Raw genomic sequence first — 26,489 nt, forward strand, 5'->3', positions numbered from 1 at the left:
AAATTTAAGCATAAACGTTTATAACCTTCAATCGTAAGACTGCAACTGTGCATCGTCATTTACCAACAAATAAAGGATTTACCTTGCTGACACATTCGTGGTGAAGGAAACACATTGGTTAACAAAAGTGAGAGGCGTGGAGCCGGTGATGTCCTCCCATTGTGCAGGAGTGGTACCACCTGAAAGGTAAACCGATGATTTGTTACTCAACCTCTGAAAACAGTTCACGCAATATTTTTTAATCTTCACACAGCATTTGTCTTTTTATTGGACTTAAGATAAGATACATCCACCACCACGAAGTTCTGATAAATTACGTCCATTAAATCAGGTCATTTCTTTTAATAGCACACAAAGAAAAATATCAAAGATTGACTAAAGAGCTTTATATTAAGATTTTAAACATAGAAATCTTAATAAAATTATGAAAAAAAACAGCAATTGCACAAGCAACAAATACAACATGAACAATAAATTAGGATGTTCACGGGAGCATTTCAATATGTCATCCAATGAGATGTGCCTGAAAGCCATCCAAGATGTTTTCTTTCTAAAACAAAGGGTTTTATTTATAGATACTTACCTGTAATACTACAAAGCAAACGTAAAGTCGGGGTCTCCCCACTGAATGTGGTGTCACTATTGGAGGTCTTGGGAATTGGGATTGTCATTGTGATGGGTTTGTGGAACTTTCTTCTCCTTGGCTCCAATGTGACAATTGGGCTGAACGTTGCTTTATTACCAAGAATCTTTCTCACCATGTCAACATCAATAGGCTGAGCCTGGGGCAAGATATGTGGTAATATGTATTCATATTTTTTTTCTTCATAGCCATAATTTGGATATTCTGTTGGTATACCAGTCAAGGAATGTACACACCTGAAGCCCAACTCTAATCTTCTTAGTAAGGGCTCCTTCAGGGAATACAGCCTGGACCTGGGGCACGAGAGTACTACTGAGGACCCCGCCCTCTGGACCAATCAAATGACTGTCCTGCTTTATCCTTGACACAACAGCAAAATACTGTGGGAAGTCTCTGGTGATGATGCGACATATTCTTTTCTTTTCAAGTTCCTCAGGGGAATCAAGTTCTGTGAAAGAAAGCATAAAGTCAGTGCTTTGTTTTTTCCCTTTATTATTTACGTACTGTGCTTCACATTATTATACTAGCATTTTAAAATCTATAAGACAACTCTCTCCTGCTCTAGTGTTGCTTGTTTTATGGCATTCATGTATTGTTTTACATAAAATGCTTTGAGATATCAACCTATCGATCACAGTTATACATCACAGGCCACTTCAGATCCCTTACTTTCATCCATGCCATTAAGTATCTGGTTCAGTTCCTCTTCAGTGAAGTCACAGTGGTGTTCCTTCCAGCTCTCTCCTGTTTCACTCCTTAAGATCACTAGCTCCCGCTCTGTTCCCCGCAGAGCAGCAAAATGGGGGATCTCTACAATCACAGGCCTAAAAGGTGTGACAAGGTAAAAGCAAATACAAATTGGACTAATGCTAATTAATGCTTTTCAGCGCTAACTCCAGAGAAAAATCAATGATAGCATAGTGTTTAGGTTGACATGTGAATGAATTTACGAAGAAAGAAAACAATAAAAACTCAGTTAAAATTAATTTCAAAACACAAACTATGAACATAAAAATAAATAAACATCTATTTCACATCAGGACCAGAATCCAACTAGAAACATGATTGGGGAGATAGGTGCTTGTGGGAAGCATGAAGAAAACTCAACAGGTTAAGGTAACAGGTCAGGTGGTAAAGCTGTCCTTCTCTTCAAAGAAAGAAAAGAAGCACCACAAAAATAAATTATAAAAATTAATATATATATATCATGAAAAACTAAAAAAAAAATTCAAATTTCAGGACAAGGGAAAAACACGGGTGGGCGTGTAACCAGGATTTGAGGGTGGTTGGGTATCACCCTCACATGGTCCTACCCGAGGAACTTGGTTCCTGGAGGACCCAGCTGCAGGATGCGACTGACCAAGCTCTCACCCTCATTCAGAGGGGGTGGAGCTGTAGGTAGGTGGAGCTTACTGATCCATACGCAGCACAGAGGGGGAGTGAAGAAGAAAGTATGAACACACCACACAACTACTGAAACACACTTATACCAGATAGTACAAAGCCACCAGCAAGTACACAAACTGTTAGTAGATGCGCGCAGACACACACAAACACACGCACACTCAACCAAATTTACCCCAAGAACTGGGCTCCAGTGGGTCCCACTTCTATAATGCGACCAGCCAGCCCTTCACCCTCTACCATAGGTGGCATAGAGGCCAGACGATGCCTCTTCACCAGCCTGCAAGTCACCCGTGTCGGGGCAGAGCACTTTCTTGGTGGGACAATAATTCGCAAACCATTGTGACGGCAACCACGCATAGCTCCACCTCTGGCATCTACCATAAAGCTGACCAGGAAGCTAAAGAAAAGGCACCAGAAATGGATGAATTGGTTTCTAGACATTCAAACAAATAAAGATGCAAAATCTCCATGCTCACAAGGCAACTGAATCAAGTAAAGGTAAAAGAAAAGGCTATTTTTGTAACCTGAGAAGAGACATTAATAACAAATAGGTCTCAATAAATATCACTTTATCCTGGAGAAACACTTTTTCGGTTTTATTCTGCTTTAATTTTTTAACTTGCAAGATTCTGGTCAGGACACAGGTTGTATTATGAACTGATATAATTAAATTGCATTAAAAACAGGGCAAAGCCAGCTAGAGCTGCACTAAGGATAAAAAAAAATCTGGTTATTTCAGGTTATTTCAGGTAATGTAAGGGCATTCATTATGAAATAAAGCAGAGAAACAGGATGGAAATGAGAAAATCATTCAAAAGTGACAAAGAAAAAGAAGTAAAGGCACAAAGGAGATAAGAAAATAGACAAAATAAAGACTTCACCTGCTGTTGTCATGGTCTAGGCATGGTGAGGAACGGCTAGAAGCAGAATACAAAAACAACACACACACACACACACAGAGTCACAAACACAGAGAAGATAAGAGAATGCACATCGAAGCAACAACAAAATAAATAAAAGAGAAAGAGAGAAAAAAGAATGAGTAAAAGTGAGAAAACCTGACCAGACAGATAATTACACAGCAGGAAAAATAAAAGGAGTAGAAAAGACACATGAGAAAGTATGAAAAATACACCAAAAGTACACCAGAAAAAAATAAGGGCATGTAAAAGATGGAATATCTATTTCAGAATATAATGATAACCCTTGAAGTAGTGCATTAGCCAGCACAAGCAGCAGAACAGTCAGTAATTTGTTGCAGGAGGTATATAAGCTGAAGGACAGCTGCAAACAGGAGAAAGATTTACTGAAATAAAGGCTTGCAAAGCACCGAGATGCCATTTTGTGTCTTAAACTTTGGTGACTTTATCAGCAAGTAAACTAAAATAGAACCAGAAAATACACAACAATGGCAGAATAATGCTTTGAGTATAAGTAAATCATTAAAAAAAAAAATCAATATCAGCTGATCCTTTGACATGCTGCTGCACATACTGTACACAAAGCAAAATGCAAATGAGAAGATCCAGTTAGAAATGCCCACATAGCCTGTTTATCCAAGATGTACACCTTTGTGTATAAAGATGGAGCCTTTAGTCTGAATTCTAATGTCCAAGCTCACTCTGAAATTAAAATGCTACAAGTGTAAAAAAAAATTGATTTTACTTTGAAGTCAATGTGCCTTTAGAGGGCACTGCTACCATAAACAGGTTGGTAGAATTTCCAAAGATGGGCTTAATGTATTTATTTCTATAAGAGACGCCATGCAAAATGAAACTGTACCTGAGTGTAGTGACAATAAAGACAATTCTGCTTTTGGTTGTGGATAATTTACTAAAGAAATTTGGATAAAGTGTGCACCCTAAGCTGATTTAATGCAAGTCCACAAAAAGTTTATGGCATCTTGTGGATTTTACAAATTGTGGGTTTAAAAAAACCCCTCAGTATTTCCAGACATAATGGGAATGTGTATGTTAAGTTTGCAACTGGGTTAAGTCCCAACATTTGGATTTTCTCTGAAAGAAAGGAGTGTGAGTTTTTCTCTGTGTGTGTTTGTGTGTGTTTATACCCAGAATGTAGCAGACTGGAGGACAGCACAACATTATCAAGATGTTCAGCACCCCAGCTCAGACGGAATGAGTCCTTTTCATGCTCTCTAGACAGTGTTGACACCTAAAGAACAACAAGCATCAGCAGGCTGGTTAAACTCACCTCGAGTGTCTAAAGATACTTTATTGAAGGTTAGACTACGGATACTACGCTTACCTGGTGACTTGTAAGCAGATCTTCAATGAGAACTTCTCTTTGATGGAAACTTTGGTGAATGGGAGTGTGTTGGGGCCTGATGAAAAACCAAGGTGAATCTTCTCAGACCTTTTCTGTATATATCTGCATTACTTAGGTATTCCTTATGATGATGAACTTGGCTAACAGCAGATCTGGAAGGTTTGCTGTGAGCAAATTTAGATGTTTGTCAAATACAATATGTGTGTGCTGTTTCTGACCTGTCCAAGTTGTGGCTCATGTAATTGAAGCCATCTAGATAATGTCCTGGCAGAGAGTCATCTCCCAGCTCACGGAGGTCCTCTGCTCTTAGATACTCTCCCCCATCACCTGTCATTGTGTCCTCGCCTGGAAAACAGATACAACAAAAATGCCAAACCTTGTTATGACCAATGAAAAAATTAATAACACTCTCTCTCTCATGTATATATATATATATATATATGTAATATATGTTGCATTGACTATGCAAGTAATATGGGGATCGAAAAGATGAGTTCCACAGACATCTCAGATAATGGCTCTTCTTCAACCCTTCGAGCACTTTTTCAGATCCAAAACTACATCACCTACAATACACTTTTTTACAACTTTTGAACAATGAGGTATAATTTTTTAATGAAGCTCAGTCATGACTTATTGTGTCTCATGACTGGAGTAGTTTTTTCCTATAAAAAAATTAGCTTGATATCGATGAGCAGCACACTAAATTCTTGTTTTCTACATTTAAGTAACTTACCCTCTTCATCAGACACATCGAGAATCTCAGTCATGGTCTCTGGAACATTCAGTTTGTGTTTCTCTGTAACCGTCTAATGTAACACCATTCAGAGTCATGGAAAACAGACAACCAAAACAGAGAAAGGTTATAGTTTAAGTTAAAAAAAATTTCCTGGCTCCATTTCCAGAGGCTAAAGCAATCATGAGCTTACAGTTGTGGTTGTGATGACCTCCTCAGTGACGACTTTCAGTGTGTCTACCACAGAAATGTAACCCAAACGTTTCGCAATCGACAGAGCGGTATTTCCATTCTAACAGAGAGAAGGATATACGATAGCGTACCAGCAGAACTTTTTCCACAACATATTTCACATGTTAAAAGTAAATGCTTGGACTCTATTGTGTCTTACCACTGTAGTAGTATTGGGCTTGGCCCCATGTTGTAATAAAACATTAATTATGTGTGTATTCCCTTGTTGTGCCGCTTGATGAAGTGGCGTGTAACCATTCTGCAGGGCAAAAGTTTAAAAAGAAGACAACAAAATTTTGTTAAGTCACAGTAGAAACTAAAACGAAAGGGATGCTATATTTGAGTTTTGCTTCATGCTGTGTCTGCAGTTTAAGTTAAATAGAGCTTGCATGCTTCAAATTTAAGATTTAAATATAACCTTGGTTTTGGAGTTGACGCTGGCTCCTTGTTGTAACAGGAAGTTAACCATCTTGGCATTTCCATAATGACAGGCGACAATCAGAGGGGTATATCCAAGCTGTAGCGAGGAGGGAGAGGGTGAGAGATGAACACTGATCTTCTGTAAGCAAGCACTAAACTCAATCTTAATGCTTCCTGAATATATGATGTATATGAAGACTTTGTTATGTTTTTAAAAAGCCTCTGGATGGCAGGTATTTACATGCACGTCCATATGATACACTTAAATATTAACATGTAAACATAAAGCGAATAAACAGAAAGTAAGCAAGACATACTGTCATTCACACAGGAAAATTCTTGTAGATTAGCATACTGTTAGGTTTTCATTACTAGTAACAATTTTCTTTTGCGTATACTTGTTAAATTTGTCATGCACATGCATGTCTGTACTTTGGTTTGCTGGTCCAAGTTGGCATCATGTTTGGCTAGTACTTCTGTTACAGTGACTTTGTCCTCTTGGGCAGCAAGATGCAGAGGAGTTAGTCCACTCTGTAAAACACAAAGCAATGTCACATTACCATCCTTCACACTTTTTTATTTTATTAATTCCATGAAGCAATTTATTAACATAGTAATAAATTGCTTCATGGAACAAATTAGACAAAACTGTTGTTATAGAGCACTCAGCTTAAGAACTAAAGAGTTTTATACAGCTGTATGTAGAGTGCATGTGTTTCTTGTTTCCACTTCAAATTATTTTAATAAATAAAAATGTCATAAAGATTGTGCTTCTGTGTGACCTTTGTCGCTGTGTTCACATGGGCTCCTTTTCCCAGCAGGAGGCTGGCCATCTCTGCATGTCCTTCCTGAGCTGCCAGATGCAGAGGGCTGACTCCCTGTTTCGTTAAAGCATTGGTCTCTGCTCCATACTGCAGTAGCGCTAAAGCAATGTTTGTCTGGTTCTTTTTGGCTGCAATGTGGAGAGGAGTGTAGCCATTCTAAAACAGAGGAACGAAAGAAGATATACACTGTGATAGAAATACAGTACATGCAAACAAGTGTGAGCTTCTCATGGACCTTTATTTTTCTTTAAAACTCAGCCTAACCTTTGCAGTAGCATGAGGTGATGCACCTTTATCCAGGAGCAGCAGCGCCACCTCTTGGTTGTCATAATGAGCTGCCACATGTAGTGGAGTTAAGCCATTCTGTGAAAAGAAGCATTTGATTTAATGAAACTTTTTGCAAGCCTTTGTGATATTTTTGTGTGTGTGTTTTTGTGTGTGTTTTTTTTGTTTCAAGTCAGTTTTATTCCATAATTTGTGTTTCAGAGAAAACAATCAGATGCTCAAAGATTAAGTGTAATGTGTCTCTCTCTGAAATTAAGACAATTACCCTCAGTGCTGGGTTTTGTTTCAGAACCTGCTTCTACAACTTCAGCTCACCTTGCCAGCATCATCAGTAAGAGCTCTGCGCTGAAGGAGAAGTTTTGCTACGTCGAGGCTTCCATATTTTGCTGCTACATGTAATGGAGTGAATCCTTTCTGTAGATGTAAAAGGGATTAATTAAAATTCCACTGATTTAACTTATCACATGTTATTTATCTGTCTACGTGCATTCATCCTCTGTTCACCTTGGTGGCCATTGAGTGTGAAGCTCCAGCCTCCAGGAGCACAGCAGCTGTCTCCACCTGCCCCTCTCTGGCTGAAATGTGGAGAGGAGTGTAGCCATTTGTGGTGGCAGCATCCGGGTAGGCCATGTGCTGTAATAGTAGCTGGACAATGTCTGTTTTTCCCAGACGGGATGCAATGTGCAGGGGAGTCTGGTCCTCCTGTAGTTGAGGGGAAAAGAGGTAGTACATGTTATAGAAGAAAAGGATAAACGGAAATGATGCAGTCATTTAAAAGCAGTAAAATTAGAATGAACGGTGATGTTGTAGGCAGAGCTGGGACAGGTGACATCAGGCATTCAAACCAGTGCTTGAAATATAAAAATTTACTGTAAACAGAAGGAAAGAGTGATTAATGTTTACAGCTGACTCACCCTGGCCATGGCATCCACCAACGCTCCATTTCTCAGCAAACAGCGAACCACTTCCATCTGTCCTGCTCGTGCTGCCATATGGAGAGCTGTCTCACCGCGCTGACAATCAAAGGCAGAAGATTTTTAAGCTTTAGGACACTGTGCTAAACACAAAAAGTACACCAGAACGGGGTACATTTTTTCACGTGTTTGCACTGAAACAAATGAAATGTGTGTTTACTTTGTGATGTGTATTTCCGACTGCTGATCGCTGACCTGATAAAAGAAATTACTACTTACAATGTTACGAACATCAGGAGAAGCTCCATTCTGCAGTAGAAGTAAAACGATGTTGAGGTGACCCATGAAAGCAGCTACGTGCATGGGAGTCAGACCAGACTGCAATAATGAAAAAAGAGACAGTAACAGTAGCAGTAACAACAAGGAGAAGCATTAAATGCAAATTTAGAACAATGTTAGCAACAAAGTATACTGTGCTAATCCATGAAATCCTGACACACCAAAACAATCTCACCTCAGTAATTGCCTGTATGGAGGCACCGTATTTGACCAGCAGCTCCATCACCTTCACTCTGTTTTTCTTACAAGCAATGTGGAGAGGAGTAAAACCATTCTGGTAGAGACAGTAAGAGAAAAATTAGCAGGAATATGCATGTCTCTATAGTAAAAAGGTAGCATTGGAGTATTTAAATTTTATAACCTTATTTTATATTTCAGGAGTTATTAAACTTTTTGGGTCAACTGACCCCTGATAATCTGATTAACCCTATGCTTACTACTGTTGGGACTCTTATATATCATTAAAACTAACTGTATTCTGACCATTTCCAAACCAAAGAGGCATTTAATTTGAAGGTGAAAAGTCAGAATATACGTGTTCCCAGTCAGAATTTTTTAACTGTATCTGCCCCTCAAGTCAGATTTCCAACTCAGACCATCAATGCTGACTTCACAATCCAAGTTGGCAGTTTGAAATTCCTCAGGAACATTTTATATGAAAGAATATGGAAATATATAAATATATATATAAATAAGCATACTAGTAAATCGCAAGATATTCACGATCCATAGTGTCACTCTTTTTATCTTAATATGTGCATCAGTAAATATCATGATAATTTCTGTTAATACCAGTTTTGGTGCTTCTCTTATTGTTTCTTTGAACCCTTACCAGTGCTCTTGCATTGGGATTGGCCTTCTTGTCCAGGAGGAGCTTAGTTACTCTGTAGTGGCCACAGTGAGCTGCGACGTGCAGCGCGGTAAGGTAGTCGAGTGTGACATCATCAACAGGCGCCTTGTGTTGCAGCAATAGTTTTACACACTCTATGTGGTCTCCCTGGGCTGACATGTGCAGTGGAGACAGTCCATTCTATATGGAGGCAAAAAATTTAAAGAATAGCAGCCGAGATAAAAACCAAAGGCATATAAAAAGGAACAATAGTACTCATATTGTATAAATTCTAAATGATATACTAGTGCAAATATGCTAACCTTGGTTCTAGCTAGGATGGGGGCTCCTCTTTCCAGCAAAAGCTCAACTGCAGGATCATGTCCACTCCTGGCTGCACAGTGCAGGGGCGTCAAACCATCCTTCGGAACAATCACATATGCACAAGCAAACGCACACATTAATCCAGTTTAAAGATTTTGAGAAAGAGGACGTGGAAAGTTGTTGATTCCACTTATTTATTGTTCACTATGGTTTTAATAAAATCTGAGTCTTACTCTTGTTTTAGCATCTATCTGAGAACCTCGGTCCAATAACAGGGCCACCATGTTGGTGTTGCCCCTCTTAGAGGCAACATGTAGAGGTGTTATTCCATTCTGACAAGGCAGATACAGAAACAAAGGTACATCAAAAACTACAGCATGTAAAACATACAGAAAGAAATGTAACGTTTAATGGGCTAGAGGTAAATGTATTAATAAAGGCTTATTAGAAGTGAACACTACGATGGTAAATAACATGCCCTTCTGTAATGATCAAAATCAAAAACAGCCACACAGCAGGAATTTGGCTGTACCCTGGCTGTGAAGTCAACAGCAGCTCCTCTGTTCAGCAACAGGGTGGAGACATTCACGTTACCATAGTGAGCCGCAATGTGCAGAGGGGTGAAACCACTCTGATAGGAAAGGAGAGAATAGAGAGGGACAGAGTGAAAGGAAAAGAGGTTAGAGAGTGCAGAACAGCTCATCACGAAAAGGAAAAAGTAAAATGAAAGTGAACAAAAGAAAGTAAGAAAGACTTTTCATTGTTAGATACAGGAATAGACTCTACTGAAGCAGACTCTGCTGAAGTAGTAATATGATGAAAGAGCGTGCTGAAAGAAAAACATTGTGTAAGAAGGAGCATAAAAATGAGCAAATCCCAAAATAGCACATTCAATAGATAATACATGCAAAACTGCTCAAGTTCAGCCATGCTTACTAAAAAAAACTACGGGTGAATCAACTTGGTTTTTTGGATACATAAATATATTGAAATAAAGGACAAAACATAACTCATAAGCACCAAGCAACACTATGGACGCTCGCAAGTATGTGTTTCTACTTGGGTGGACAAATGAACATTTATATATTAGCTATATATATAAATTTTCATAGTACACAATTGCAGGTCGGTTCACTCCTTACCTTCCCATTCTGATAGACATGGTGCAATTTAATTAAGAAACAAAGTTTACTTAAAGATCAGAGATCAAAGTGTTTCAGAGAAGTAAATCAACATGCACAAGGACACACATGCGCTGAGTTACGCGTAGAAAGATAGGAGTAAAAGAAAAAGCTGATTTTACTTTCAGGTTATCAGTTCAGTATAAAATTCGTAAACATAATACATTTCAATGACCTATCAATTAAAAATAAAAACAAAAATCTATAAAATAAATGATCAGTAATTAACTGACATTCTCTGGGGATTATCAATAAAACACATTGTGTTTTACTGTCAGCCATGCAGTGTCTAATACAGCAAACTCTGGCATGCAGGGTATCCCTATGTCACAAAAGTCCTCAATAAGTAAGGACAAGATCAAAACAAAAGAGCTGAAAAAAATGGTCAGAAGTAGGGATGGGTACCGGTGTCCGGTGCCATGATGGCACCGGTTCTGACATAAACGGTAGTAACCAGACCGAAAAGCAGCGCACATTTCGGTGCTTTTTTTTTCCTGAGCTGTGATACACTTCTAGCCAATCATTTTACGTTTCCGAGGATAGTAGGCGGGGCCAGGTACGGGCGTTCTTTTAGAGCAGAGCTACAGATTAAAATGTCCAAGGCGAAGCGGTCAAAAGTCTGGCTGTACTTCACAGCAAAATATGCAAACTCAGCAGCAACAAGTGCTTTAAGGTGATACTGTGATACTGTCAAAGGAGGTAACTCCTCAAATCCGATGAGACACCTGGCGACGCATAGCGTTTTTTTTTAAAAGCCCAGAAATGCGTCGTATGATAGCTTGCTGCGAGACCTCACACCGAGCGCATCTACTGCGGGTGGGTTGCCTGTTATCTGACCCGGAGTTAGCAATATCCCCCAAAAACCCCGAAGAGGAGAGTCCTGGCCCCTAGCCCTGCCAGTGTAGCAGAAATGATGAGGATGATGATGCAGCAGCAGCCGTTCTTCTCCGCGTGAGTAGCTTAATGTTGTTCGTGTAATTTACGTTGAGTAGGCTAACCACGTTATTACATTAATGCATGTAAGGTGAACTAGCAAACATCATCATAGCTACATGCAGCTGTCTTCTTGTTTGATGGCAGATACTGGACAAAAAGGCTAAAATGACCAAAGAAAAAGTGGAAAACAGTTAAACATGAGAGGTTTAGGACAAAGTTTGTGTTTTTTCCATTGTTTAAGCACTGCTTCCAGCCAAGAGTGATGCCATATATGCCCCATAGCTGCAGAAAAGGCTAACATTGTTATCTTTTTACAAAAAACCAGCTGAACATGAGAGGTTTTTGGACCAATTTTGTGTTCTCCATTCTTTAAGCACCGGTTTGAGCACCGTTTGAGCACCGGCACCGTTTCAAAAGTACCGATTTGGCACCGGTATCGGATAAAACCTAAACGATACCCATCCCTAGTCAGAAGTGACAAAATTCAGAATCAAAGGAGGAGGTGATAAGTCTGTATACCTCTGTGGTTCTATTGACCATCATCTGGTTATGATGCATAGAGAGAGAAAAGGGGAATAGGGTGAAGGGCTGTTAGGGGAAACACTCAGTATTTTTTTTTAATTTAAAACACTGAGTATGTTTATAAGTTTGCACAGTTTGAAAATAAAAAATAAGGACCTGTACAATACAGCATTTTCAGAGAGGCCTGGTCTGTCCGTTTTATTATTGTTCCCTAAGGAACCCACAAACAATAAAATGTAACTTGTCCCTGTTGCCCTCCCTCACCTTAGACTGGACATCAGCGTTGTGGTCATTCTGAAGCAGCAGTGCAGCAGACTTTGTGTCGTCTTTGCGGGCAGCAATGTGCAGGGCTGGAAGGCGTACCTTACCCTTAGTGTCATGCTCCAACAACAAGGAGACAACTGAGTTGTGCCCCTGCTGAAGAGCAATAGCAAGTGGAGTAAAGCCATCCTGGAGGAGCACAGGGGAAAAAAAGTTAAATGGTTACACGCTTCATAGAGAAAAGAAAAGAAAATAGGCAAGATATTACATATTGTTTTTACCTTCAATAATTGTATATATAACAATATGAAAGATAAACATACCTCTGTTGCAATGCTTTGATTTCCTTCATTTTCCAAGAGGTATCGCACGACCTCCAAGTGATTCTCCTGAGCCGCCATGTAGAGTGGCGTGAAGCCATTCTGAAGAGATATACAGACAAAAACAAAACCACATCATATACTTGTTGCTTGTGTTGCATGCTGATGCATTTTGTAAAAGTTCTTGTTAATTCTCACCTGTGACTGAGAATTGACATCTGCTCCTCTTGACACCAACAATTTGACTACTTCTTTTTGTCCAGCCAAAGAGGCAATATGGAGGGCAGTGTTTCCTTTCTGCAAAGAGAAAACAGGGTTAAGATCACCAACCAAATATCTGTCGTCTCTTACCTCCCTCAGTCTTAACCCTGAAAATTCCAGAAAATTTTGATTTTTGAAAATGAATGTTTATTGAAATGTTTGACACATATAAAAAAATATACATACACTTGGTGTTACAGGGCTAAAATCACATTATGCAAACATTTCATTTCTGCTTTAATGTTTAGGATGTAAAAGTTGGGTTTAATTCCAAGAAACGTATTCAAGTCACTCGAAGGACACAAACAGCAGAGTGATAGATTCTGTGTCAGCTGTTCACTGCTGCTAGCTGTTGAGCCTGAGTCACGAGGCAGTCACAGACTCACATAACAAGCAGCTTGCCAAAAAGCGCACTACACATTCACTCTCGCCTTCTCTTACTCCTTCCGACTGAATGGTACAATATCTAAACTTAGCACAAAAAGTAAGGATTTCTTTGTTGTAACAATGCTTCTTGGCAATAAATCTTATACTGTTGGAAAGGGTTGAGCAGCAGAGTTGAGTATACAAAACATATTGGCCATATAATAATAATAATAATAATTTAACAACAGAGGCACAAAGCACAAGTCATTAGTAGAAGAAGCTGTTTGGGATTGGCAGAGAGGTTTTTCATGGGCGCAACCGACACACTCAACTCTGCTGCTCAACCCACAAATGCAATTTCCTTACCAATGTGGCACCATTTAATGGAAAAAAATTAAACAGGGCTTCCAACATTTACTGCCAAGAAACATTCTTACAACAAACAAGTCATCAGCCAATCAAAAATTTCCTGACTCATTGTGCTAAGTTTATATATGATACAATTATTAATATTTTATTAATTAATAAAACTGAATGTCTGAAGAAACAAACAATCAAACTCTCATAATCATCTTAAATCACCCTCATATCCACCCCAATGGCTCCTTAATTCACTAAAGAAGGAATGATTTTTATGGTATTTTACAACTTATTTAATTCCTTTCCATCATCTCCTTCTTTCTCCTTTGGTTAAAATAATTTTCTTATCTTTTTTTCCCTCTTTTAAAAATTTAGCTTTATCTTTAAAAAGTTATCTTTGCCAATGCAAGCCAAAGAAAAACCCATTAGATATATAGTGAGCGATTAAAGCAACAATTATATTAACTGAAATATATCAATTAAAGACCCTATAAAGCTAAATCATGTGTGTACCTTGGTGGAAGAGTCAACAGATGCTCCTCTCTGTAGCAGTTCCTCCACCAATTCCTTGTGCCCCTCCTTAGCCGCCAGGTGTAACGCATTGAGACCATTCTAAACAGAAAAGAAGAGAAGATTTCAAGAAAACACGTGAAGAAAAAATGAAACTGCGTGGTGCTCAGGGAATCATATTACAACCCCCCTGTATCAAAGATAAGGCATACCAACATTACAGGACATAAAGCGATATCTACTGGAAATTGGCTCAATAACAATCTAATGGAATCATGTATACTCCTGCAAAAAAGGAAAACTATAGTACAAGTGTGAATTTTTGTAAAATTGGCAACAATAAAAAATCTTGATTAAGTTTATAGTCACTTATGAAGGTATAATCCAACTTGACATTGCATTATACTGTACATGATTTATGGCATTCATTTCATTCACAGTTGGAGAGATTGACATTTAAGAATGGAAACAGAAGAAAAACTATTTGGGTTAAAAAAACTGGCTGATTTTTCACAGTTCAATTCGCTCATAACAAAGGCCTCACCTCAGATTTATCAACAGGAACTATAGCAGCACAAGAGGAGAGCAGACCTCAAATGTTGCACTCCAACAAGCCCTTACAACACAACTGATTTATCCCCACTCGAAAACTCACAGTACCTCTTCTGACGCTGACATTTACACACAGAAACAAACTCTAAACAAAACAAAAACCATTCACCTCGTCCTCCTTTTCTTCCATCCTGTGCTTTGGATCTTTGAAATTTTGCTCTTTTTTTATCTTTCAAAATGCCCGCTCCTTTGGGTATTCTGTGCCTTCATGAATCCTTTGCTCTGTTTTCTTTTGTCTTTGGTGATGGAACTCCAACCAGTCCTCCACCTCCTGCTTCCTCTATACTGGTTTAGAACCAGCTTTCTAGGTTTATGTGCTCTGTCCTCTTCCTGCAGGCTAATTCAGATGAATGACAGCGAGGAAATGTGCCTCTAAGCTCTGGATGCTTTTTGGGCAGTGATATAAAAGAGGAGCTGTTGCTAACCCCTCTATCATTGCCTTTTCCCCTCCATAGCACATGTACATCATGCATATACATTCACACACAAATAGAAACACGCCCTCTCTTTCTTTCTCGCGAGTTGCTAAATGCCAAACAGCCAAAGAGGGTGTCATATTTCTGCACAGTCATAGAGGGAACCCAAACACACATCCAAACATAGATAATCATATTTAGAAGCAACTGAAAATGTCAGCCTTTAAAATAAAAAGGGGGGCATTCCTCAAAGGCCAAAGTATATCAGTGACTGTCTGGCTGAGTGATTTATAACATGACTTTAAAAAGAGTGAAAAATGACACATAGTTCGTATCACTATGGTACATCCATAAAACCTAAGAAGGCATAAATGCCTTCAGTTTGTGCAAACGGTTTCTAATGAGCTACGAGTAAAGTGGCACAAATGGCACTAGACCAGTGTCTGTTATGTGTCTTAATCAAATCTGCAGAGATCCACCGATCGACAGTCTATGACACATTCTCAATCAGTTTCATGTATGTCAGATTATGAGTTGGTCACACTGCATCACGCTAAAATAGTCACACATGCTCTCACAGCACAGTCGCTTAAAGTGTGAAAGCTCCTCATGGTCTAATCAAGTCTAATCAAACACTTAAATCATCATCACGCAGGTCTGCAAGGTCTGCAACTGACTCATCATAGCAAGCACTCACTTTTGATAAGTAAAGACTTTAAATTTTAATATATGTTTTTGCTGATTTTTTTTAAATTGTCATTATCACTTCCACAATGATCACACTGCATATCATGTTTGTCCGGTCGCATGGCCAAACCTTCTAATATCATCATCACTTCAGTATATTTTAAATCAGTATGCAGTTAGTCCATCTGTGACTTTTTCCACTGAACTGGCAACGAATGAAAAGAGAAAAAAATAGTCTAGGCTATATCAGATGCTCTTTGCTGACATTTGAGAAGCAGAAAGTCCAGCCTCAGTTATACTTCAGTTCTGAAATGATAGACTCACTGACACGGCACAAAATAATCATACTTTCAGCCACATTTCAGCCATTATGTATTTCAGGAGAGACAAGAAAACCCTACAAAACACACACACAGTCACACAAACCGATCTAAATCTCCTTTCCCTCTGAGCTCAGTTGTTCCTAAAAGCTTCATTTAGCTAATGGACATCGTGATCCCTGGCACTTTGTTGCTTCCCCTAGCAGGAGACAAAATGTTGAGCTTCATCCAGCGCAGATTGTCATTCAAGCTGCTTTGACCGCTGACCTTTGTTATAAGCACACATGGTATAAACAACCATGCTTACTTGGTGCCGTTTTATTGTCTCAAATGTCACAGGGGAAAGATGTTGGAGGAAATAATGTAAATGTCATAAATGTCACAGTGGGATAGATTTTGGAGCAAATAATGTAAATGCATGCGGATTAAAGTAAAGAGTAATATTACTCACCAAGGATTAAAATTTTAAGTAGATTAGAAGGGAAATCTGGCCTTTAATTGTGAAGAGCGAAACAGTTCTTATACACACTCCTAACACGCAAATACAAGCACATAGGCATATTGTATTAAAAATGCAGAATAAGCTGTAGTGACTCATTCTCTTTTGAAATCCTAAAACTCAAACACACCATGCTTAAAAACTGGAAGAACAAACATCATCTGTAAAAAACATTACAACTTTATTTATACATCTCATTCATAAAATCTGTGCAATGGAGAATCATAGTATGACAGTGGCTTTGGCAAGCTAGGAATATACCCCTCACTCTCTCTTCTACTAACTTGGGCAGCCTTCTGCCCTTGGCGCCAGTTTCTGGCCCTTGCCACTCTCTTCGTGCTTTCTAGGTTTTTACTCTTCAGTTATTAATGAATATAGCACCAAGGGCGATACTCAAAATATGTGCATGACTTAGTGTGTGACATTTGCAGCTTCTTGTGGTGTTTTGTGGATGGATAGACTTTTTAAAGAAACCATGAATAACATTAAACATGATAAAATACTAAGATACAGTTCCTGTATTTGATTGCATTGTGAACGGTAATCGGAAACGCATTAAAACAAGCAAAAGGAAATTGGGTCATTCAACTGCAATGTCACATTATCCGGCTCTTGTCAATAGACTACTAACTCTAATGACTCATTATCGGACATTATTTCAGATAATGGCTTTGTGATAATGATGCTTTTCCGTGATTCGTTCAAGTCTTTGGAGAAAATTTGCATTTATGCACAGAATTATTGTGATTTTTTTTTTTTTTTTTTATCTTACTGCAGTAATCAAAAGCATTAATCCTGGGCTCATGCCATCACTTCCAGTACGGTCATGTCACTGCCTGTTGTGCTTTGACTTAACAAAATCATTCTAGAGACATCACTCATCAGCTGTCATACACATTCAGCACAAATTAAGACCAGTGATGTGTGCTTTAACTTAACCATACTGTCAATGTCTTTCCTCTTAAAATTTGTGAGTAAAAAGGTAAAGACACAACAGACTTCCCTGCCTGTAACACAGCATATATCTGTAGGTGGAAAAAGTGTAGAAATGATCTGTGAATCTGTGAATGTATGATTATGTATTTAAGCACGTGCAATCAGAATTAGAGACAAATACACACGTGGGAAGATGCACACATTATTTTATATTATTTTACATTTGGCTATTGAAAACACTAAGAGAAAAAAAGTAATGCATTTATGTGCATGTTATAACTTTAATTTGGTTTACTTACACATCACTGGAATAAAATAAAGTCTATAGCTTATGTTCATATGTGCTGGGAGATATTTAACGTGCTTAGGTCCAAAATTACATTCACTGCACATTATACTGGCCTCTACACACACAATAATGAGGGAATAACTGGGATATGTATAAAAATGTCCCTTACATTTTTTGGTCACTTGACAAGGTCTCAAATTTGATCATCTGACCACCGAGAAATCCTATTAGGGCAAGGCTCTCCTGTTGCAGGACAGGAGGTGTGTGTGCCTATGTACATGTCTGTGTGTATGTGTATGTGAAGATTAGTGTGTGCACAGCTTTCTATATTCAGGCTTCCCTCTCGGGGCACAAAACAGAGCCCATGGTGCCCATGATAACAAACAGCAGAGCTACGGGTTGGCTTTTTATAGCTGCAAACCAGCTATAACAGTCAAGCAATGACACAGTAAAAAATAACGATATGCACGCACACACACAACACATACGCTCACGTAGCCTCACTCCTTTAGGCTGTCTTGTGACTTCTGTAAATCACATTGACGTAGACAGGAGAGAGGAGTAGGGGGAAATATTTTAACCTCTCCAATCCCTCCCCTTCGGCGGAATGTGGGACAGGGCGAGTATGGGGAGGGGACGAGAACAGCTGTCACGGAGACAGACCTTTTCAAAAGCTGCTGAGATTGGGGGGAAGAATGGGTGGGGGGGGGAGTAATTGTAGCTATGAGGTAGGGCTGGGCGATATGACCCAAAATTCATATCTCGATATTTTTTAGCTGGATGGCGATATAAGATATATATCTCGATATTTTTTTTTTAAAGCCATAAGTTAAGAACAAAAAGAGAGTTCTTAGTCACACTGTGTCCCAGATGTCACACGGGCACTTTTATTTACATACAGCGTAGATGTACATGAAGAAATTACTCAAAAATTAATTATCAGCATTTATTAAATAATCATGGTCCATAAATAAAAGAAAACAACGTTGTTTTTGTGCATAACAAAAAGCTCACAATTGTGCAGTCAAAATGTAAACTAATAGACGCTGAGCTTAATAACAAAGAGACAGATTTCACAGCTGCACCACGTCTCTGAACAGGTGCCATTTGTGGTCCTTATACACACACAGTACGTATCACTCCGCAAGGCTCCTCCTCGGTAGCCGTAATCCTCCGACAATCCATCAAGCGGTGCAGCTCCGTAGCTTAGCAAAGTTATATTAAAACATTTGACAGATTGCTGAGCGCTGTGTACCACATAAAATCGGTTCGCGGTCAGTAAGCACAACCAGAATTCATACATAAGGTGCACTGTCGATTTTTGAGAAAATGAAAGGATTTTAGGCCGTGCAGCCCCTCCGGGCTGCATGTCGTTAGCGCGGTTAGCTCGTTAGCGCGGTTAGCTCGCTAACACGTTGACGCCGCCCAGCCCCACGCACGGTAACTCGCTAACGGAGATTTTCCGCTTTCATCTTGTCATTGCCTGCAGGTGAAGCTATGGGGGAGGCGGAGTTGTGTTCAGTGAAGGAGAGGCGAGGCCGAGTAACGTTGCGTAGAGACAAAAGTGGACGAAAGAGAGGCAAACCTGCGGCTCCACAAGTATAATTATAACGTAACATAGACTATATCGATATAAACGATATTGTCACATCTTATATCTCGTATGAAAATATATCGATATTTTTAAAAAACTCGATATATCGCCCAGCCCTACTATGAGGGTAGCTGTGAGTATGTAAAGGGATATGGCAGGTTAAGGTACTCGCTGTGTGATGCCATCATGACACGGCAGGGCAAAGGTTAGCTTGAGCAGGTTTGACAGTAGCTTGCATTGAAGCACTAAACAGCAGATTTTAGATATTATTTCACACAATTGCTATATCAGTTCTGGAAAGTTGTAATAAATATTTAGATTTAAAAAAAAACTAAAAACTTAAAAAGTATTATTTAAAATTAAAAACACAAAGATGGAGTTTTGAAAAATATAACTCCATAAAACCTGAAAATTTGTCACAGTTTTTATTTTTATCGCCTCTCTTCAAATTAATGTAACTGCATACAAGAATTCAAACAAAATCCGATGTTGTTTAAGTTTTCTTACCTGGTTACATGTGCTGATGTCAACCCCGTTCTTCAGGAATTCAAGGACTTTGTCAATGTTTCCAGCTCTGGCAGCCCGGAGGAAACTGGTGTTACTGTCCGACTACAGAGATAAAACAGAAATTAGGGTAATATTAATAACAGGTAAATAAGCAAATGTTTCTAATTTATTTTGTTACTGTGTCATTCTGATAAAAGTGCCACATATATGCAATATTATAGTAACAACATTAAAGGCCACATTCCATTTATCAGCCAAAACAGTATTTTTCTCTCTCACACACACACACACACACACACACACACACACACACACACACACGATGGGTTTGTTCCTTAAAGCTCTTTTAATGTGAAAACATAAAATAAAGGGTCAATCATGTGTTTTTATATGGCTAAATAGCTGCTTGTACAGTATCAGTGGCCTACTAGGCTACTCTAAATGTAACCATCACAAAGCAGCTGCGCACGCGTGCACACACACACATGCACACACAGAGTCACGTTTCCACATTGCCAGAGGACATTATGTTGACTTACATTCATTTCATGGAGATTCTAACCTTGATCCCTACATCATGTTGTCATACAAAATTTGCATTTTGATGTCGTGGTTTTTTTTTTGTTCAGGCTTAAGTTTATTTGTTTTATTTAGCCATTCCTGGTGTCTTTTTTTTAGTTTTACTTGTGTCTTTACTATTTTTTCCTCCATTTTTGTCTGTCCTGCACTGATAAATATCACCTGCGTTAAACTGCCGCACTTGTTCCCAATCTGTTACTGTTTGATCTCAAGCCTTCCAGCATTTCTTGTTCTCCTGGTGTAAGACTTGTTTTCATTTTATTCAAAATGTGTTCATTTTTTGTTAGAATTGTTCGTTACTGCCTGATCAACAGTTAATGACAGACTGTCTTTATGTGCATGTACACAGCAAATTTAAGTTTTAAATGTAAATTGTGTTTTCCTCTTGCTCTTTAAAAAAAATGTAAGAGGAATAGCACTCTTTTCTGAGTTGGATTAAATATAAATCTTACCAAATAGTGTTATATTTTTAAGGCAGTATCAGAATTAAAAGAAAAATCTTATATTAATAAAACATCTAACATTTGTTTACTGCAGACAATCATAATCACTGCAGCTTAATGAACAGAAATTTAACAACCAATTTTAACAGCAAACAAAAAAACAAAACAAAGTCAAAGGAAGTGATGACTTTCTGACGATGGCCTGTCATTACCTCTGTAATGATTTTGGCCCAAAATAGAATTTTTCATTGCATGACATCTGATATTTGAATAATCAAAATATACCGATGTATCGCTTTATTTGCTGAATATCACAGTATGTGAACATTAGTAGTGTCTTCATTATCTTGAGAGTGTCAACGAGTTTCTAACCTCTTTTTAGCAAGGTTAAAGTGTTAAAGTGTCAGTCAATCACCACTGGAAGTTAACTTGTAAGGTCATCAAACTTCGCAATACATGTCAACAATCATACCACACCCCCTATGTGGATTACCCTTCACGTGCAATGTCGCACAATCCCAAGCAAACCATCAGACATTAACATGTTTGTTTCTTCTTTTTTTTTTGCCTGTCCCGTTTGGTTCTTTTGCCATCAGAATTGTTGTCTAAAGGCAAAGAAAGATGCCCAACGGATTTACTTTACCAAATTGACCATCCCAGCCTTGCTGTATTGGTCTATTTGATTCACCTTTGCTTTTATTGTTTATTTTATTTTCATTTGCTGAACACGGGACAAACAAACATGTTTGTTTCTGACAAAAAAGGACATTAGCAGAAAAAGAAATTATAACAACCCAAGTCTGCTTTTTCCATCTCTTACCAGTAAATCATCAACGTTAGATCCAGTGTCAGCAGCCTTGTAGTAATCAGTATGTTGATTTGAGGCATAGTCAATCCCAACGGTCTTTGAAGCTTTATCTGATCCACATATCTTACATGTTGCTGCATTTCCCATGGTTACCATTCAAACAGGAAAAGAATTCACAGCTTTACCTGAATATTGTGGCCTTTCTTTACTCTCTTTGGCCACTTTGTCAAATTCTTGCAGTTTCTCACTTTGCATCTCTCAGTACACTCCTGATTACTGGCATCCTTTAATCCTACAGTCCAATAAATTTGTACATATCTTTGGTTCAAACATATTTAATAAATTACCAAATCTTGCTTCCTTTTCTAATTAATTCTACTACATTTCCTTGTTGTTCCCTTTTATCACAGTGCAAGCTGAGGATCAGCCTCTAGCTCTGACTTAATGTACGATGTACTGTGGTCAAGGCCCAGTCCTGCCTACTCTTCCGCTGCCTCTCCTCTCTCGCAGTAAGATAACAACTGCAGCCATAAACATTTAACCCTTACTGTTTCTCCTGTCTTAGCTATTTTTACCATTCTAGACCTTCAGTTCCACAGACACAACCCACTGATGGGTGTGTGTGTGTTCATGGTAGGGTGCATAACAGCTGGGTTTCACTCAGAATGTAGACCACATGGCCTACGGTGCTTTCAGGAACACCAAGGGTCAGGATTCTGAGACAAAATTAAAAATGGAACACAGCAATAAAAAGATTTAAATAAGAAATGCACTAATTGAGATTTCTTTGGCCAATTCCATGTTTTTTTGCAAGTCTGACATGGTAATACATATTTTTGATGATTCTGACTCTCTTCTTTCTAAGAACTATAACTGTTCTTCAAAGCAAAATTAGCTGAAGCATAAATAGTTAACTGAAATGTCTGATATATTTTTCCTTACCAAACAAAAGCAACAGATTTATATAACAACAACAACAAAAAACCTTTCATCTTTTTTCAGCATGTTCATAACAGGCTTTCAGCCCTTCCTTCATTTTTACTCATCTCTATAATTGTCTACATAACTCCTCCGATCCTTTGCTCATACCGAGGCTGCTGGCTTGGATTGGCTCTGAGCTCTGGACGGCTTTAGCTTTAGTCCCTTTGCCTTGGTTACTTTCTTATAAATGTTCATGGTGGTGATTTAAGTGTTTGATTAGGTTTGCTGTTACAAAGGTTTTTCATGGTAGTGAACAGTGAGACTTTACCTCCAAAAGTTGACAGTACTGTTTATCCCCAACCTTATAAACAGTACTGTTTATAAGCTCGGGGAAACCTGCAGTCAGCTGAGACTGAAGAAGTCACTTGGATGAGTGACGAAACGTCCAGATGAACAGAATCAACCTTTGGAGATTTACTTACCTGGATGATTGAGAATGCATCAAGAAGTGAGTCTTTACAACACTAATGACATGTTAGTGTGTGGCTGTGAGTGTGTATGCAACTGTTTGGCTGTGCTGCTGTACATGTGTTGCTCATGCATAACGGGACATATGGGAGGCTGACAGAAACCACTGAAAAATGGACCAAGTCAGATCCGGTTAGTACAAGCAATCTAATTTCAACCTTACATAGAATTTTTCACTACACAGAACTCGTTTTGTGTGTGTGTGTATTCTTCAGTCTCCACTTTTTGAGTTTTTACTCGTCTGCCTGCCTGATTCAGCTGTTTGCCAAACTCCACATGCAGAGATTGGATTGATTGAGATCCAGCTGTAATCTCTGTATCCGTACAGGATTTGCACAGATTCGCCTGGAGTCAGTCATGTAATGAAGGACAACACAAGTATGCTTACACTGGATGAAAATCAAAACTCTACTTATTATCACGAATGTCTCATTAACAGCTGCTTTGTGTACACGAGGTCACTTATGAACATATGTGCACTAGTATTGCTAGGGGCTTTAGCTTTAGTCCCTTTGCCTTGGTTACTTTCTTATAAATGTTCATGGTGGTGATTTAAGTGTTTGATTAGGTTAACCTCATGGTTAACCTTGTTTTAACCATGAAGGTTAAAACAAAAACGGTGAAAATCTTTTTAAAAAATTATACTATTTATGGTAGACAGTGGTACAGTACTATTTCTTTGACTTTATCCGTTACCTAGTGCGATTTCAACCACCTCCACATCTGTGCAAATCCCACAGCCCCTTTTCATGTTGTCCTACAGTAACACCAAAGCGTACGATAAGGCCACCACAGAATGTGGTAATGAAATTGTCATGATACACACCACGTGTGACAGATTTTACCTGACGCTTTCGTTCAGCTCTTTCCCGCTGCCGTCTCCTCTTCTCCCTGGCTTTCTGCAAAGCCCTGTAGTCTGGGTGTTGCTCAAGCTCGCGAGCTTTCTTAAGATGGGCTGCAGCGTGGGCCATGACTTCACCCTTCTACTTTTCTGTGTTTTCTCCTTGGTGCTAAAGTTTATAAATTCTGCCTAAAGCAAACTAAACACCTTCACTTTTTATATTTGTCAAAAAAAATGCCATACTATATAAATTATAAAAAGTTATTAGGCCTTGTTTTGCATCAGCATTATGCTAATACTAAAAGAAAAAACAGAGAAATATTGACTAATTACTCCGAAATGACTGAAAAAAAGACTTTAAAGAAGCGTTAACCCAAATTCAGTGAAAAATAAAATATTTTTAAAAAACTGTTGCATATTCCTCTTTTTCCTTTCTTCAGTTTTCTTTTCTTCCACCTTGTACAGCAGTTAGATTTCAGTCCTCACACAAAAACACAGGCATACACACACCTACAGGTGCTCAAAAAATGAATCCCTCCCCTCGTATGGTCCTATCAAACACGAACAAGAGGGATGATGACTGAAAAGGGCTGATGAAAAATGAACATAAGAACCACTCACACTCTCATCCTCATCACATATTTCAACACACAAACAGGGAATTACCCATCCCAGATGTACATGAAAACCCTCCATGTGAACAGATGTGGCTACAAAAGGCTCTGAGTGTGTACGAGCGTGTCCTTGCATGAGTGTTAATGTGCATGTGAGCCAGAGTCACAGGAAATTTTTCATTGTGTAAGGGATTTAAGGAGGCTGTGTGCTAACAGCCAGCTGACTGCTGCAGACACAGCTACTTCCTCTGCTGCTGTGAAAATGCTCTCCATCCTTAGCGAATGAGGTAAATGTGTAGTGAAGATTTAATAGGTCAGAAAGGACCATGAGACGGATTACAATGGTCGAAATACGGTAAATATTCTAGTCATGGTATGGTTAACCCCCAATTTACAAGTTCATAAATCTATAAAGTCTGTAAGGACTTTTTATTTTGTCGCAGTTTAAATGATGTATGCGTTTAGTTTCTTTTATTACATACTACAGACTTTTCCAAATAAAAATGGAAAAGAATGATGCAAAAAGTGTTCAAATAAAAATGAGACAAGACCATGAAAAGGGTGAACTTGGGTACAGGCTGTCCTACTGTGAGCCAGCAGAGCAAATGGGACACACCACTCTGTCCAGAGGGGGACCAGTGAGCAGAGAACAGTGGCTTCCAACCACCAAGTTACAGGCTTCCCCCTAAACGGGAGAAAGTGGGTCAGTCTGAATCTTAACTGCATTGCACCCTCCATAGTGGTGGCTGATAGAATTGAAGTTGACAGCTCCTGCATGTGAGTGTGCGCGCCCACTCCAAGCAGACGGGTGTCAAGGTCTCTCTCTGTCAATGCCGCTAATGTTAGGAGTTTGAAATTTCAGCACAAGTGACAGGGACACAATCTCACACCTCTATTTCTGTTCACACATTCTGCCTGATCGGTTTCACTGACTCAGTCAGCTACAGCAGCATCAGCAGCATTTATTTCTTCTAGTAATCATGAATGGGACAGATTTGCTGAATCACTCCACAACTGCAATAATGTTGTTTTCCTTTTTTTTTTTTAACACTGGTGCACTGAACCTGACTGCTTCATTTAGTTCCATGACAATGCTGCCTTTAGAGAGACTGCACATTTCTTTTTCCTTTGCTGCTCTCTGCTGGTGATGAAGGGAATAAGAGAATCTTTTTTTTAAGGAAACAGCGTATGGATCTTAGAACCCAATCTGACCTAACAACAGTGTTTATATTGGAAGAAAAAACAACTGGCAGTAAACACAAGTAAAAAGAACACTCGACATTTTTGCATCATTAATCCATTATACTAATATTCAAAACAAAATAATACTACTCTGATCTAGGTTTTTGGAACAAGGAACCTTGAACAGAAATTTAAGGCTCCTTGTTAATTTATTCACTTGAATAAAAATAATACAGCTGTAATAATTGTAATAAACTGAAATTGTAATGTACATTTTTTTCTGGTTTCTTTTCAAGCATAAACTTGTTTTTAACTGAAATTACAAGCACATGCTATTCACTAGGTCACCTATTCAAACCATTTATGGTCATAAAATTAAAACAGTTTATGGTTACAGATACTTTAGAATGTGGCTGGTTACTATATTCTCAGTGCCTGATTATGAATTTATTGTTTGATTTTACGCTCAGTAAAAACATACTCTCAAAGCCTCAGATGAGATTTTCCTCAATCATTGTATCTTAAAAGAAAAGGTGGGCTGGTCTTCCTTAACAAGGGAATGAAACAGATGCAAAATGTTTATTTTTATTGTATTTTTCATAAATTTGCAATTACCTTTGTTTATTTGTAACAGGCGGGCATAGTACATAAAGTCTGAGTTTTCAGGAAATGGATTCAACCAAAATCTTTTTATTTCACGAGAGATAATTTCGCCATTAACTACATTAACTTTTACATAGCAATATAGTTGGTACTGT

General features: G+C 38.6%; 1 protein-coding gene across 1 annotated transcript in view; it reads right to left on the reverse strand.

Annotated features, from left to right (window-relative positions):
- The window catches only part of LOC146707859 (uncharacterized), an 86,542-nt gene that overhangs the window by 46,529 nt on the left and 13,524 nt on the right, over positions 1–26,489 (reverse strand). Inside the window, exons 2-32 of the mRNA XM_085459438.1 lie at positions 19,816–19,917; positions 13,959–14,057; positions 12,657–12,755; positions 12,462–12,560; positions 12,142–12,327; positions 9,771–9,869; positions 9,472–9,570; positions 9,238–9,336; positions 8,918–9,115; positions 8,261–8,359; positions 8,026–8,124; positions 7,747–7,845; positions 7,337–7,534; positions 7,148–7,246; positions 6,812–6,910; positions 6,506–6,703; positions 6,156–6,254; positions 5,722–5,820; positions 5,464–5,562; positions 5,266–5,364; positions 5,073–5,145; positions 4,555–4,681; positions 4,316–4,391; positions 4,119–4,222; positions 2,932–2,967; positions 2,223–2,447; positions 1,957–2,055; positions 1,313–1,467; positions 880–1,091; positions 584–782; positions 83–179 (exon numbers count right to left, since the gene is read on the reverse strand). Of these exons, the coding sequence (XP_085315564.1) occupies positions 83–179; positions 584–782; positions 880–1,091; positions 1,313–1,467; positions 1,957–2,055; positions 2,223–2,447; positions 2,932–2,967; positions 4,119–4,222; positions 4,316–4,391; positions 4,555–4,681; positions 5,073–5,145; positions 5,266–5,364; positions 5,464–5,562; positions 5,722–5,820; positions 6,156–6,254; positions 6,506–6,703; positions 6,812–6,910; positions 7,148–7,246; positions 7,337–7,534; positions 7,747–7,845; positions 8,026–8,124; positions 8,261–8,359; positions 8,918–9,115; positions 9,238–9,336; positions 9,472–9,570; positions 9,771–9,869; positions 12,142–12,327; positions 12,462–12,560; positions 12,657–12,755; positions 13,959–14,057; positions 19,816–19,917 (3,770 nt within the window). The remainder of the gene's footprint in view (positions 1–82; positions 180–583; positions 783–879; positions 1,092–1,312; positions 1,468–1,956; positions 2,056–2,222; positions 2,448–2,931; positions 2,968–4,118; positions 4,223–4,315; positions 4,392–4,554; positions 4,682–5,072; positions 5,146–5,265; positions 5,365–5,463; positions 5,563–5,721; positions 5,821–6,155; positions 6,255–6,505; positions 6,704–6,811; positions 6,911–7,147; positions 7,247–7,336; positions 7,535–7,746; positions 7,846–8,025; positions 8,125–8,260; positions 8,360–8,917; positions 9,116–9,237; positions 9,337–9,471; positions 9,571–9,770; positions 9,870–12,141; positions 12,328–12,461; positions 12,561–12,656; positions 12,756–13,958; positions 14,058–19,815; positions 19,918–26,489) is intronic.

The sequence above is a fragment of the Copadichromis virginalis genome, linkage group LG6 (assembly GCF_057382275.1).
Source record: "Copadichromis virginalis isolate Kocher_CV1m ecotype Utaka linkage group LG6, C_Virginalis_male_GT1.1, whole genome shotgun sequence".
Taxonomy (NCBI): Eukaryota; Metazoa; Chordata; class Actinopteri; order Cichliformes; family Cichlidae; genus Copadichromis; species Copadichromis virginalis.